Here is a 15602-nt window from a genome sequence, read left to right as displayed (position 1 = left end):
ATACTAGAGTATAAATTGATTTGAGTTAATCCAAACAGTTTTTGAAATAATTAATATTTTATTCACATGGCTGTATAAATTGATGTTTGGTAATAAAGAATTTTGTTTTTTATAGGGAAAACCTTAATATTTCTTTGGCTGATATGTATTATATAATATTATACACGTGAGTCTTCTGCAGTGGCCCTTCTATTGCGAGGAGAGAGATATGGCTAAATGTCACTTAAGTAATAAAGGTCAACGAGTTCCAATAAATGCTTGTTTGTGTTCTATGTCATTTCTGTTTTAAGTGAAATCACACATGCAAACGTTACAAAATATCAAATTTATTTAGATTATTTTCTTCCTTTGTTTTTTGTATTTTTAGAAAACATTGCACATGCACACCCACACAATAATTTGTAACCACCAATATAGGCTGATAATTCTTATCATAAAGCTAGCACACAATTGCAGACTTTTAAACAATATGGTCTTCAAGACACCATGGGGAAAGCTTGCACTGTTTGATTATAAATTTAAATGTACAAAAAAGGCAGTTTGAAAATCAAGTATAAACATTTAAAAACAATTTTACAAATGGACTAAGTACAAAAAGAGCAACAGTCACTCAAAATGAATAGAAGCAATGTCTGAGACATGGTCCATAAATAGGAAAAGATGTACATCAGTTTACCATAGGTCACATGGCTGTTGGCCGAGAATTGTACAGAAAGTATTACAGAATGTTTTGCATACATTCTTTTTTGGCAGTTTCAGTTCAACTCTTCTGTGTAGAAAAAATAGGCTAGATTTTTTTTTAAATACATGAGGATGAAATGGAAAACTGGATGGTGTGAGGAAAGAATGGTGGACTGTTCAGTTTCACGCACAAAGACTGACATCTGCACAATCTTTTAGGGCAGCTTTGAAAATACATTGGCCTTCAATTCATCATACATTCACTACTCTACATTAAGGTGTAGATATATAGATATATCAATATACAGTACTTGTTTCCTTCACCAATGGAACTCGGGACAGGCATCACTGACAGATTGGCTTGAATAAACATATTTCAGGTCTAATAGATTTGGGATGAGGGGCAGTGTAGAGGTAGCCTTGTGTCTCACTGTTAACTACTGTGAACAGTCAAAGCTTTAGTCTTCTGGTGAAGCCCTAAAGTGTTGCATGTTATGAATCAAATGCAGTACAATAACAGGTCTACATTTGTTGAGGCTATTCACATTACTATGTTTTTTAATCTGCCAATGTTTGTAACATTTATAGTAGTAATTTTAAATCAGATGTGTATCAGTGTGGCATCAAACACAGTCAACTCAAAAAGTCTAATTTACTTTAGTAGCCACACAAAAAATAATATGCAGGGGGAACTTTAGCTCTTTTTTTTTTATAAATTTCCAAGGGTTTCTTTCTGAGATTCAAAAATATTTTTTCTCTTCTGGGCCTAACTGGATGATGAACATGTCACAATAGCACTCTTGGATAGTAATACGTAAGCTCTGGTCCTGTGGAAATGACTACAGTCACACAATACCCTGCACAAGTCAGGATGTACGTCTGCAAACAACTTTTTATGAACTTAAATGAGTAGTAGGCATGGAACTGCACACTCTACTGGACAAAGGACTTACCATTGTGCGATCATAAGGCAAATACATGGAGGTTGGATCTACTAGGCATTTCCTTTCAGGCTGATTTTACTGCAGAGACCCTGTAGTAGGTACAGTATGTGTGCTTTATTTGTAGGCGTCTGGCAATGTTTGTTGGGGAAACCCTTGCCTTCTGTCGCAGTAATTGTGAAAGGGCAGAAGAATGGGAACTAATTCCTGCCGATCTGATGCAGTATGAGTACTAATACTGCTCGGCAGGTCAGCCACGCTGCGTTGGAGTACTACATGCTCCAGGTTCCAAACTGAGCCCGTCACATTACATGCACTCTCAGAGGGGTCAGGAGGGAATGTGCTGAAGTAAAGCATGCAAACCTCTCACTCAATGTTATGACCGGCTGTTTGAACAAGCTCAAGTCAATGCCCTCCAAGTCCTCCTTTTGTTCTTTTGGATTCAAAAATGGACTGCAAGGTTTAACTGAGCCATTGGTGATTGAATGACAATTTGATTTCTGCAAACAGAGACACTGGTCAGACTTACAATGTGGGTTATTCAGGGCCATCAGACTTGACAAAGCACAACATTAGGAACGCCCCAGACCCTGTCTCTGTGCACAGTAAAACTTTGTCAGACAGACTTGGAGGTAAGATCGGTGGCCTCTGGACCATGATATCAAATGTAGTTGATACTATTAACAAAATACATATATTTTAGTATACAACAGATGTAGAAGAATAAAGCATTTTCTGAGCTCACACATGCCTCCTGTCCACTGTGTTATATTTAGTTTTCCTGTTTAGTTTTTTGATTTTTTCAGTTAATTATTTTACAGCACTGAGTCTCTGCAATAGTTTCTTCCCTTTGGAGAGCAGTCCCTTTTTCTTTTTGTAGTTTCTTGTTGAGTACATGTCCAGTGGGGCCCTGATGGGACTGCCGGGCCCCACAGTGGCAGGGCCAGAGCCTGGGATGTGTGGACGCACTGTGGGAGAGGCTGCTCTTCTGGGCGGACCCCATTTGTCCAATGGAACCTAATGGAAGACCCGTAAGGGACAGTTGAGGGGTGTTAAAAAGCCAGCCGTCTGTCACACCCACACCTCAGTCCCTACCCCCCTCCTTCTGTCTCTTAAGTCCTTTCTGGGCCACCATAGCTCTGACGTCTACCTCCCTGGATGTTGACCTGTGCACTCAGGTATAAATACACTCTCCCCCCTCCCCCTCTGCCAGGTACAAACAGTGTTTTTTTCTTTCTTTTTTAAATCAAGCTGCTATGAATAAGCTACAACACAGAATTTAAGCATGACATTGACTAACTTCCACATCAATGTAAGGAGACATTATTTTCCAACAATAAATATCAAAAGGCAGGGCAGTTTCTCTCACATAAACATACATTTGAACAAGAGGGACATATTTATATAACATTCACTTTCCTTCCTCTCAAATATATAGATATTTACTGATACAACTGGGTAACAGAGATACTACTAGTAACTATTCCTTTTCTGTAATCATGAGCTAAAAGGCTCCTTTAAATTGCACTTTGGGAAGACGGATGGTAAAAGATTCCATTGAAATGTTGCTATAACTACATAGCTACATAGGTAAACACCAGTACGTTTAACTTATTAAAATCATTTTGTGTTTGATTATACCGAGTTTAAAGCGAGACTATGTCACTTTTGAGGGAACAAATTCATTGAACAGTAGTGGAGTAATTTGGCATTATCACATAATTGTCACTCATAGCCTCAGTGGCCTCTGCTCAGCAAAGGTTGCATAGTCTGACTTTAAATCAATAATTATCGGCTGATCTAATAAAAAGTTAAACTTGGTTCAAAAAATTACTACTGATTAGAAAACCAAAATGCTAACTAATTTGACCAACATTATGTCTTTCATTATCTTATTATATTTTCACATTATGCTTTGCATCCAAGAAAATAAATGCCACATTGGCTAGAGAAAAAGCCAACCTACATTAGAACTATGAAACCAAATCAACATTAGATGCTTTTCTTTGGATGTTTTGCATAGAATTGGTTTGTTTTGAATTTCTATTTAGGATGCAGCATGTCGTACTGCACTGAAAGCAGTCTAAATGCAAGTGCCATTAATGTTAACTGAACTTTTTCAGAATTAAAAAGGTAAAAAAGGCCTTTTAGCTTACCATGAGTTACAGCAGGAGACTTATTGTAGGAGAAGACGGACATTGTCATGTACAACACTCAGAGAAACAACTGAAGATACCATACTTCTTGTCTAATGCATTGGCTAGGGTTACTAGCTCCTACAAACAAACATTATTGAAGGGTTTGGGGAAACAAAGAAGACTCCTAAAACTAGCTAAAGGCATAGCAGCACTAAAGGAATGTCATATAAAGTATACATGTTGCATACCAGAAACTAAGGGGACCCATGTCATCTGCATTAGACGAGGGGAGTGAATCTTGGTATCCTCAGTTGCTCACTTACGTGACGGAAACAGAGCCTTTAAGGTGTGAAATGAACACTCTTCTTCTGTTTTGCCAAGCGGGTGAGGAAAAGAAATAAAAAAAAATATGGTGATGGCATTTCAATAGATTGCACAGTGACAATGGCAAATTAGAACACAATGAAATAAATATCTGATGACACCTATTAATATTTCAACAATTGCATTATTTGTTAAAGACAAAAATAACATCACATGTTTACAATTAGTAAATAATTACTTCTGAAATTATTTTCGGATGGCAACATAGGCTAAGTGACCTTTGCGTGCTACTTTACAAGAAAGCAATATACAAAACAAGGCGTTCAGGAGAAGATACAAAAGTAGTACTACACTAGACTTAATCTTTTTATAAAATGTTCATGGTTTCATGCATCTGGACTATAGAACATGCTAAGCTACATACTACATAGTTCATCTTTCAGTACAACAAAACTATTTACTCTATTAGAAATTATTTGAGATCCAACACAGAATATATTTATAAAGCATCTGGAGGGATGCTGAATATGCATGTGCAAAAAGTGTTAACTGCTCTTTTTCAAGACATGACAGAACAAGTAAAAAGTCACATGATCCCCTCCCCCCACCCCCATTTTACTCTCATGGAGAATGCTTTATGAATACAATATATGCACTTATTATACAATGCAGAGCTTCCCCCCATTCACAGCAGTAAACATGAAAAATAAAAGTACCCCTGTCAAGTATTAGTCTTAAAGTTTTATTTTTTCATAGATCTTAGACATCTACTTATTTACAGTGTAATGCTCCAAAGTCTGAAATCCCATTGCACTTCCATGAGACACACACACTCACACTCACACGCACGCACAGACACGGAACTAAAGGAGATAGAGGGAACTTAAAAAATACATGGATGACAGAGGGCTAGTACTGCGAAGGAGCATGTACCCTTTTGGTCTTTATCCGTGCTGGAGTGTCCTGGGCGTATCGAGATGGTGAGTCAGTGAGAAAAACCTCTACATCGTCAGGCACTTCTTCTAGAAAGTTGGAAGGAACAAGTCCCTTGTGTCCATTGAGCTCGCCCTGAGGAGTACACAGGCACAGTGAGACTATCTGCTGTATTACATGTAAGATGTGAACCTAACGTTTAACAGCTTCTCCCTTTTCCTAGGAACAGATGGATTTCAAATTAAAGCAGCAACAGAGGTGACAAATGGGAGGATGAATCCAGGACCAGTAGAACCATAAATAGCCCCTCCCTCTTTGTAACTATTATTTCATTCTAACATAACCATGTTTAGCGGCTCAGCTTCATTACTTTTAACATTACAGAAGAAACAGCTTTAAGGACAATAATTAAATGTGTTGGGCAAACAATTATAATCAGTGCAGGAGCATAACGTCTGACAGGCATAGCTCAACCTTTTTTTTTAAAGAAAACATTTTGAAGTTAGTCTGCATGACTATGTTTTTATGTAAAACTGTGCCTACTTCAGACCATCTGAATACATTAGGCTCCACATAGCAATATAAACAGTTGCTCTACAGACATACAGTATTAATATAAATGTTTGGTACTTGCATAGTAAAAGCCATCTTCATCTATTTCAGCATAAACATTGATGACATCACCGGCACAGAAAGTCAGTTCGCCCTGTCAAAGAAGAAAGGGTCTTGAGATACATTTGGCCTGTTGTGCTTTTCTTGTTGTTTACAGCAATTTATGTGTGCTGAAAAAACCTTTCAGAAACATCAAATCTACTGGGGTTTGATGAGTTTGAAATGCTGTGCTTCCTTCTCCAAATCAATGTGATGCATCTTACACACAAGTGTCAGTTCAGTCTTTGGCAGACGGACTGTTGCGACTGTAAATGCATCAACTGTTGGAACTTTGAAGACAGGATGGCAATACACTGGGCACATCTGTCCTACGGGATTCTCGTGAACACACAGACCAAACGTAGCGCATGTGCAATATGTAGGAGACAGGTCGACACAAAAGAACCAAACCGAGGAGGCGAGATGCTGGCTCAGGCAATGCATGAGGGGCTGTATTCATGGGACAGAGGGCCGGGCCCCGCCATCAGAAGCCCACCTCCTCGTTTGCACTCCAACAAACGGGAAAGGAAACACACACAGAGCAGACAATACCGTACCCTCCTCACCCTCACTCACCTCCTCATTCAGTCTGTTGCCCTCATACTGTGTCGGTGGCAGTGCCAATAGAAAGGTGAGAGTGAGTGAACGGGGAGGAGGGGCAAAAAAAAACAAAAAAACAGCATGGAACAGTAATTTAATTCTTTAGCTCACAACGTGCTAACTGTGAGCCCTCATTCCTCCTCACCAATGCACATGTTTACCAAGAATCACACCTTTAGGAGTAGTTCCACATCATCTTGCTTAGAATTATTGGGGGGATGTATGCCAGACTATTTCTTGGCCGGGCGCGCGTTGCCCCGTGCAAAACCCCATATTTTCATTTACTGTACATATATATTTTTTTTACATAGATACGTATACGTACATATATTTGGTGAAATAATGAGCTTTAGAAGGTGGTGAGGGGCTTATTTGATAACTTGCCATGAGTAAGATAAGAAAGTTACCACTCTCATGTTCATTTAAGCCATCCAGCCACTGACTGTAGCTCCATATTTAACAGACACAAGAGTGCTACCAATCTTCTTATCTAACTCTGCAACAGGGTGAAAACGCATTCCCCAAAGGTCAAAGCATTCCTTTAAATCCTGAATTGACTAACCTAGACATAAAACATCTTTGCGACGGTGCATCTCACAATAAATGGTCTTTGACAGCTTTTTTGCAATGTTAACAAATGGTGGTGGTGACAGAGAATGGTCAGACAAAGTGAGCACACATGAGGACAGTACCTCAACATCAACGTTAGGGGAGCTCTCTCGAGGGTCATAGTCGTACAACGCCACCATTCTCCGCGTTGACATGGGATGTTGACGGCCACTCCGCCTGTTCCTCTCTATTGAGAGGAAAGGTAATAATACAAGTTAGAAGACTGATCAGATGGAATAATGTCAAAACTTTCCTTAAGGATGTAATGACCAGTGATGATGCATAATAGCCGTGCAAGTCCAACAATCTTTGCAACCTGATTATATGGCTTGGGGTACAGTAAGCAATTGCTGTGTTCATAATTTGGGAAAGTGACAGCAAATAGAGTGGAAATGCGCCAAAAGCAATTCACAGATAAACGCGGATGGTAAGAAGTGAACAAAAGCAGTGAAGATAAGGCAGAGAGCAGAAGAGCCTTTCACTGGACACAGACCTCTCTTGGACTTTCTGGACCTGCGATTTATTGAGCGGCCATCTTTGAAACGGTCACAGTTCACTTTACAGGGAAGCAGAAAAACATAATTTAGAGGGGAGAGTAGAATAGAGGAAAATGTCAGTAACAGACAGTTCAGTAGAGCATTAAGTCGTCAGACAGACACAAAGGCAGGGTAAAAGGGCATAGCAGAAAGGAAAAAGAGAAGCTGAGGTGGTTAGATAGACACCTCACCTAACTTCTCCACAGGAGTGTTGAGTGGCAGGAAACCTTGTTTGATGAGCTGGTCCATCATTCGATCGTCCTCCGTTTGGATTTCAGAGACCATGTTACAGGGGATCAGACCGACTCGGTCTCTGATCGCCGCCCTGTAGAAGCCATCTGTGTCTTTATTCCCATACACCTAAAGGAACAACAAAGTGTCAGTGGAAAATACGCAGACAAAAACAATGGAGATATTCTATTAAACCTGTAACTAGGATTGACAGATTCATTCATTTAAGTGACTATGAGGAACTTTCAGTTTTTGTTGATTCTAGAGGCCCCTTTAGATAAAAGCCATAGTCATTTTAAGACACCAGCACCTGTCATAAAAATCTTTGCTAGTGCGTGCCGGCGGCACATGCATTTGTTTAGAAAGCGAGTGAAAGAGAAATGTATCCTGATGAGGTTATGTATTTATATGTGACTATGTAAGATTAATAATGGTTATATGACAATGGTGAATCAAAGAAACACAGGATGTTCCGGCCAACAGTTGTAAATTGTTTCGTCTGAGCTGGCCGGGATTCGGACACGAGCAAATGCATTAACAATAACTAACTTATATATAGCATTCTTTTCGCTGAGGGTCTCCTTTGTTACAGGTCATTTATGATCATCAGAGGAAACCTTAGACCATTTCATAAACATTTAAAAGTTCTTCATAGTCTCTTTACAGTAGCTACGAGGAGCTCAGATGATCATAACTTACATATAACAGCAAACGAGGCCATCAGTGCAAAGAATGCTATCTTTATATTTATTTTAATTTTATTTAACCTTTATTTTACCAGGCAAAATTGCTCGAGGTAAAATTACCTCTTGATCCCAGGCCAGGACCAACAGCTGGCATCATAAAAACAGTTCCGCTTTTGTCCAAAGCGGCCGCTAAAATGAACATAAACTGAAAGTTCCTCCAAGCCACTTTAAGAAAGGAAACACAAATGATCAAATCTAGCATTATTTATCTCCTTAATTTTCTTAGTTCATATGGAGATATCTATCTGTGACTATCTGTTTAGAATGGAGCCACTACCTTGATGACCTGGCCCTCCTTAAATGGCAGCTCCTCATCAGCAGCGTCGGGGTTGGGAGACATGGACATTGGGTCGTAGTCGAACAGAGCCACGAACACGCGGGTCATCTCCTCCGGCTCCGACTCCTCGTAGTAGTCCAGGGAGCGCCGTCCCCGCCCCTGCCTGCGCCCGCCAAAGCCGTCTGAAACATAGAGGAGGCCTCTGCTGCTACTACCAGCCGTATACAGCCACGCTGGCTGTAGAGGCAAGGAGAGCAGAAGATGTCTCTTTGTTAGAGCTGACAGGGGGAGAGGGCGGATGATGCATGTGTGAAAAAAGAGCCAGAGATCGAATGGCGATAACTATGCTTTTAGTATTTTTTGTCTTCCACTTTGAAAACGACGAAGGATGTTTTTTTTTGTTTTTTTTACAAAATAGAATACAATCGTGGCACGGCCCGGATTCTTCGTTCACACATCTCTGCTTTGCTGGCGTGAGAGTCACTAAACATCATAGGACACAACACAGCACAAACGGGGGAACACATGTCAAGCAGTTTTGGGGAGTGCAAGGGAAACCGAATGACACATGTGCACACCAGGAGAACACAAGTAACGCTGCACTACTGTTCATTGCTGTTTCACTGCCTTATCTCACAGAGGGCTGATCAACATGCACGCTTTCCCCGAGATTGGAGGAGAGCATTCCTACACCATATGCAGCTGTACTTGTCATGCTTTTAGGCCACATTTTGGAACAATGTGTAGCAGGAAAGAAAGTGGCAAAAGAGGCCAGTCTCAAGGGAGATAACACTTCAAATGCCCCGGCAGTTCCCAGCAATGCAGATATCAGGTAAAGTGAGGGAGGTGGGGAAGGGATGAACCTGATATCAGTTCCCCATGCTTCTCATGGATCACCATGTTAAATGTTTCAATGGGTGGATTGTAAGTCTGAATAATGGCTCAGAGATACTGCAATCAATACTAACCAAGCAACTGAAATATGCTTTTGGGAAGATGTAAAAATGTGCTTCAACGGTGTTAAAACGGTGTCAGATTTGTGATGGCAGCGGTGTCAATGAATGTGCAACCGAGTGATACCAACAAGGCATCAATGCACCAACTCATCTTGTAATGTGTCTTTCCTTCTCACTGTATTGTCAACTGCTCATGCAAAATTAACAACGGAACGGGCTGCTGGCTCGTGAAGGAGAAGGAAAAGGAAAAGGGGGAAGGTGGGCGGAGAAGCTAAGGAAGAGGAGGGCGGGCTCAGTTGCATTGGGGAGGGTGGCCTGGCATGGAGGGTGAATGGGAGGAGTGATTTGGTTGGGGATTTTTACTTGGGATTGGAGGTGTATAGGAGTACATACAGGGAAAGGGATTTTTCATTCTCCGGCAACGGGAAGAGTGGCCAGTCTTGTCTTCCCCCGTCAGCTTTTATTCAGCTAGGCTATAAAAAAAGAAGCTAAGCTACACAAAGCAGGCTAACTGTCCAGCACACAACAAAAGAACCACGTGATATTACTGCATGTGTTCAAGCAACAACTCTTGGCCTTTTTTTTTGTCTGACCTTGTCAAAGGGTTGAATTGTCATCTTGTTGGGAGAGAAGCTGCACCACATACCATATTGTTCCTCTGAGGACATAGATGGCCATATCCTGCGCCCCGCTACACTGCCATAGTAAACATCCTCCTTGTCGGGTGAGAGGTTCCCCTCACTCCCCTCACTGTTACTGTCCATGGTGATCTCTACAGAAGACACCAATCACAGCGTTACGGTCAGAGATCCCCCGCACGCACACACACTCTGCTCTACCCCCATGGACCATTCACTCATGCTGAGACAGTAGGATGATGAGTAGGTTTGCCCTGAGGTGGGGGAGGAATGGGGGGGAGAGAGGGGGGAATACAAAGCAACAGCTTTCACTCTGGAGTCACTGGGTTGTAAAACAGCAATGCTTGCACTGTTTGCGAGGAGGGCAAATTGAATCAGGCGGTCAAGGTAAACATGTTAACCCACAGTAAAACACAGGGTAGCGGATCTGGGATAACTTTCCTGTAAAAAAACGCGTGTGAGCATTTGGTGATTCCAGCTTTGTGAGAATGATGGGCAGCTACAAAAATAAGGGGTGACCTACTACGTGGTTTGCTAAAGCTCTATGGGAGAGATGTACAGCTCAGCTCACATGGGGCGAGGGAAACACATGGTATAAATAGCACAAACATCAGTGGCCCTGCAGGTGGTCTCCTCACGGTGTGACCTCACTAACCAATAGATGGGATGGGCCGCTGCTGAGAGGAGTTGCCGATGTGAACCAGCCTCCTCCCCGACTGCTCCAGACGATCAGTGTTCCCGTGTGATGCTGAGTTCCCAATGATCTTTAGAAGAAAAAAACAGAGAAGAGCTTAGAAACACCAAACTGCCTGCATTGCAAAAATAAGATTTACCATTTGATTTATTTAATTTAAACAACTTGAAAAGACAATCCTGACTAAAACCATAAGGACAAATGAAATGGTTTCCATTTGTCCTTAAGGAGGCAAAATAATAGTAAAAGAAAATACATAAGACAAGAAACAAAACAATTAAACAAGTAAATCAAATCCACCCCATCACAACAGCATGGACTAGGGGTTTAGGAAGGGTCAGATGTTTAGCTAAAGACCATTTCTCCGGTTCGTTTTGTTCTGTGCATGTCAGCTCCTTGATGAACAAAGAAACAAATGGCGGCATGAAGGACCAAAAGGCTGAGGGTGGATGAGAAGAAAAAAAGACTAAGTGATTTAGAATGGATTGAGATGTGGTTTGTTGAGCAAAGCCATTATAGCTTCCACCTGGGTCTTTGTATTAGAAAAATCTAAACATTTAATACATGGAAAATTGTGATTGTTGCTGAAACAAGTAAAAGAGATGGTATGTATGGGTTGAAGGCTAAATTAATCACAGCAGGTTGCTGGCCTTATTTTGTATGTGAAGCAATGAGAGGCATGAGATGCTGAAATTAAGCTCCAAGCTTAAGGTGCAGCCATACAGCTGCAGCTATGGACGTTGACACATGGAGGGAAACAAACAAACGGGAGCATAACATCCCCATGCACTGTACAGAGACTCTCCTTTGTATGGAACCTTTCCCCTCAACGACATGAGAAGTCAAAACTTAGTTGAATGGCCTTTAGGTAAGTGAAAGTTTACTATAAAATCCACCTGACATTTTGAGGACGAGCAAAGTAATTCACACAAAATAAAACTTGAAATCAGAAGGACCATGAATGTGTGACAAATTGTCACAAAATAAAAATAAAGAAGGGAGGGGGGTAATCATAAAGAAAAACTGACAACATTTAAAAAAAACAGAATGACTGCAGCTTGCTGATGGAAAGTACAGCAGAAAGTCTGAATCACACACCAGCGGCTGGTCCCGGTTGAGCCTGGACATAGAGTGGGCCCTAACCTCCCTGTGGGGGCTGTAATAGACCCTGTCCAGCTTGTGTAGCCTGCCCTCGCTCAGGGCGCCTTCCCTGGAGTAGTTTCGTGAGCCAGCCTCCCGACCGGGCCCAAAGTGCTCCCTGTTCCTAAAGTCACCTCTGTGTACCGGCTTGGCTGCAGTCAATTGGACGTCACAATAATCCTCTTCCATGCTGCACTGGCGGGTCAGAGTTCTTTTACGGCCCATAGCCAGGGCCCGCCTTTCTACCGGCCCTTCACAGTGAATGATGTGCACCGGCCCCCGCATGGGGCTCCCATGAGCATAGTACCCTCGATAACCCCGGCCTAGAGATCCCTCTTCCTCACTGCCACAGTCTAACCCACTGTCAGGACTCTTGGTGTTCTGCCGATTGGGTCGTCCATAGCCGCGCTCGTCCGTGCCGTAGCCATAGCGGCCGTCAGTGAAACGAGGGGAGGAGCGCTGGCGTTGCAGGTAGCGGGAGCTCTTATTGTGGGGGGGATGGGGATGGTTGGGCATGTGGGAGTTCTGGGGGTACATCCTCCGCTGAGCGTGTGACGTTCCCGGCCGCCCACCGTCTTCAAAACACAAACGCTGACCCATGCCGTCCACACCGTCACACTCTTCCTCAGCCACCTCGGGGATGCTGTGGAGACGCTTGCTCCGGAGAGACTTCTGCTTCACCACCTCCCGCTGGAGGTCCCAGCAGTCTCTTTCCTCTGCCAAGTCCCGATGCTTGTAATATGCCTTAAGTCATGAACCAGGAGGCAAAGTTCCACAATTTTTCACAGTTCAGTTAATCAGTTCAATTCAAAAAGTTCGGTTTAGATTTTTGTGAGAGGGGTTGAAAAGTTTTTTTGGCAGGAAACAACACAGTATGTGAATAGAACAAATGGGGGGGAAAGACAAAATAAAGACAGAATTAGTTATTTGTGGCAATGTAGTAGGACATGCAGTATCATTCCATGAGGGAGGAAATGGCATGCTCTGAACAGGAATCTCAAATATAAACTGGTAAACTCAGAGTGGGCACAGAGGTTGAAAGTGTGGAAAGGAGAATTTCACTTGTGAGAAATTAGAAATATTCGAACAAAAGGTGTAGGCTAAGTAAGTGCCGTGGGGAAGGGTTAAAATGAAACGTAAAAACATCAATGAATATGAAATGAATAAATTAATCTAAAAAAACATGAAAGCTGCTGAGAACATTTTGAACTGGACACTAATTTCAACAAGTTCCAATACAGTTAAACGTACACAAATTCCTTCAATATGCTCACAAAAAAACTATAGCAGAAGCAAATTTGACAATTAATCTTTAGCTGTTCCTTTAAAAATATCTAATTCAGATTTTGATATTATTACTAGACATATTTTGAAATAACATGGCTAACATGCAACAGTGATTTACAAATAGATGGTGATGACAAAGAGTAGACTCAGCATTGGTGTATTTAAAGAGTAAATACACTAATGAACACACTGGAATAAAATCACATTGCTCTACAGGTAAGTGGACAAAAACAAGAATAACCTAACCAAATTGGCAGTGATTGTGCATTGATCACAACGGCATATTGGCTTTACATTGACACAACCCCACTGACAGACCAAATGAAGACAGGCTCATGTGCTGACAATGTTAACATCTACATTGACAATAAATAAATTAAACATTAGGACATGACAGACATAAACAAAAGTGAATATTTCCATTTAAGTACTCACTTAAATGAGATTCCCATAAGCAATTCATATGCCATGAACCTTCGATACAGTGCGAATGTTCAAAAAATTACACTTTAGTATCACATACTAACACTTTCAACACAGTGTAAAGGGCAACAAAATGCAACGCGCAATTTGCGAATTTCTTCTTTTTTTTTTTTTTTTTTTTTTTACAGCCTTCCCCTCTCGCATGCTATGTAGTTTGTATACACAACACAGCCATTCCCATGAGCTCAGCCTTGAATGAGTAAAGCAGTGCTGGAGGGGTGAGGTGGAGGAGCAGGCTGGAGCGGGGAGGCTGATTTGGCTAACTCAAGGCAGGGGAGCTCAGCCAGGCAAAGCCACCATGGGCCTGGTTGTAGAGCCTGTGAGAAAGGTGCCCTCCCTCCCTAAACCTTTGTCTTCCCGCTGCCCACTACAGACTTAAGGTGTGCAGTGTGTACCTTAAGAGTGTTGTGTGAGTTGATGCTACGCCTACGGCCCTCCTCCAGCTGCATTTCAGAGTAAAGATCTTCCTCGTCCTCCTCCATAATGTCGGACAGGTCGGAGCCCCGGCTACTCTCTGTGTGGTACTCCTCGCTGTGGCTATAGTGGTGATGATGGTGCTAAGATAAAAGAAAAAAAGAAAGAATACTGATGCAGTAGAGATTCAGAAATATGAATTAAGAGGGGTTTGATTTTTTTCTTTTCTTTTTGGATTTTTCTTTTTAAAGAACACAAACACACAACTGAGAAAGCGAACACACAAACAAAAGACAAAACAAAAGAAACAACTAACATGGCGTACTGTACTTAAAAGGTTTCTAAGACATTGTATATATTTAAGGTAAATGTTAAGCAAAAAATAAAAAGTCAAAAAGGTGTCATGAAGGTCACTTCAGCGCTGCTATATGGTAGAGGAAAGGCTGCCATGTCTGTTAAAATTGTTCTACTTTTCCTGAAATCTCACAATGGATTTTCTCCATATAAGAGGGGCTTCAATTTGATTATGATTTCCCTACTATGCGCTACCTGTCCGCACTGTGTGTTGTCTATTGATACACAGGCACTGAAAGACAGGTATGTAAAAAAAGGGGCTCTTACCGACTCACCATAGCTAGCAATAATACTATCGCTATTTATGCGAAGCTCCAGATCAAAAAATAATTTGGCTGTGATAGGTTTTTGGCTTCAACACTTATTAAATATTGACCGGCTTATTGTCACACTTGCTACAGTACTACTTAAGACACAATGCAGCCTGCATTTTCATAGCGATTAGCTTACGATTAGCATTGTTGCCATCTAAGGTGGGTCGGTCCGAGCAACTCTGGTTATGTACCCGTTTACAGAGCCTAGGCTGTGTATTAACACCAGATTCTTTTTCAGCGCACACACAATATATACAGGAAGGGGATCATAAGCAGGTATTCACTGATTTTGACAAAAGTGATTTTGAAAACAAATCCACCTTAAATGGGATGTGATTTGATCCAGTTCAATTTTGCTGATACTGTTAAATAGTTCTTCCATGCCCTCCCTAGAAACAAGTGATGCACCCTTACTGATTGGCTGGGCACAGCTTGTTGTGTTTTTTTGTAAAGTACCTGTCTGCCCAACTCTGAGCCTCTGAGGAATTCATCCACCGAGGCTCCTCTCCTTCTCGCATGAGGAGAATCGTATCCATCCTCCTCCTCGTCAGAGTTGACCGGACCTCGCTCACTGAAGATATTCCTTTTCTCCATCTAAATAGAAAAATCTTTAGACATTTAGACTGAAAAATAATACAAACAATGTTATTTTTCT

At 41.6% G+C, this 15602-nt stretch overlaps 1 protein-coding gene across 1 annotated transcript in view; it reads right to left on the bottom strand.

Moving 5' to 3' along the window:
• Positions 1 to 2432: 2432 nt before the first annotated feature.
• Positions 2433 to 15602, bottom strand: part of rimbp2b (RIMS binding protein 2b) — a gene marked incomplete at both ends in the record, with an annotated part of 64147 nt that continues 50977 nt past the window's right edge. The window contains 13 exons of the mRNA XM_080043787.1: positions 2433 to 2639; positions 5018 to 5152; positions 5652 to 5723; positions 6245 to 6271; positions 6961 to 7064; positions 7371 to 7433; positions 7605 to 7773; positions 8668 to 8849; positions 10270 to 10395; positions 10917 to 11025; positions 12054 to 12839; positions 14261 to 14422; positions 15404 to 15541. Coding sequence (XP_079899913.1) covers positions 2433 to 2639; positions 5018 to 5152; positions 5652 to 5723; positions 6245 to 6271; positions 6961 to 7064; positions 7371 to 7433; positions 7605 to 7773; positions 8668 to 8849; positions 10270 to 10395; positions 10917 to 11025; positions 12054 to 12839; positions 14261 to 14422; positions 15404 to 15541 — 2280 coding nt within the window. The remainder of the gene's footprint in view (positions 2640 to 5017; positions 5153 to 5651; positions 5724 to 6244; positions 6272 to 6960; positions 7065 to 7370; positions 7434 to 7604; positions 7774 to 8667; positions 8850 to 10269; positions 10396 to 10916; positions 11026 to 12053; positions 12840 to 14260; positions 14423 to 15403; positions 15542 to 15602) is intronic.

This window comes from Ammodytes marinus, assembly GCF_949987685.1.
Source record: "Ammodytes marinus genome assembly, chromosome: 2".
NCBI classification, from domain to species: Eukaryota; Metazoa; Chordata; class Actinopteri; order Uranoscopiformes; family Ammodytidae; genus Ammodytes; species Ammodytes marinus.
The sequence above is the reverse complement of the archived record's forward strand: the minus strand, read 5'-3'. Positions and strand labels throughout refer to the sequence as shown.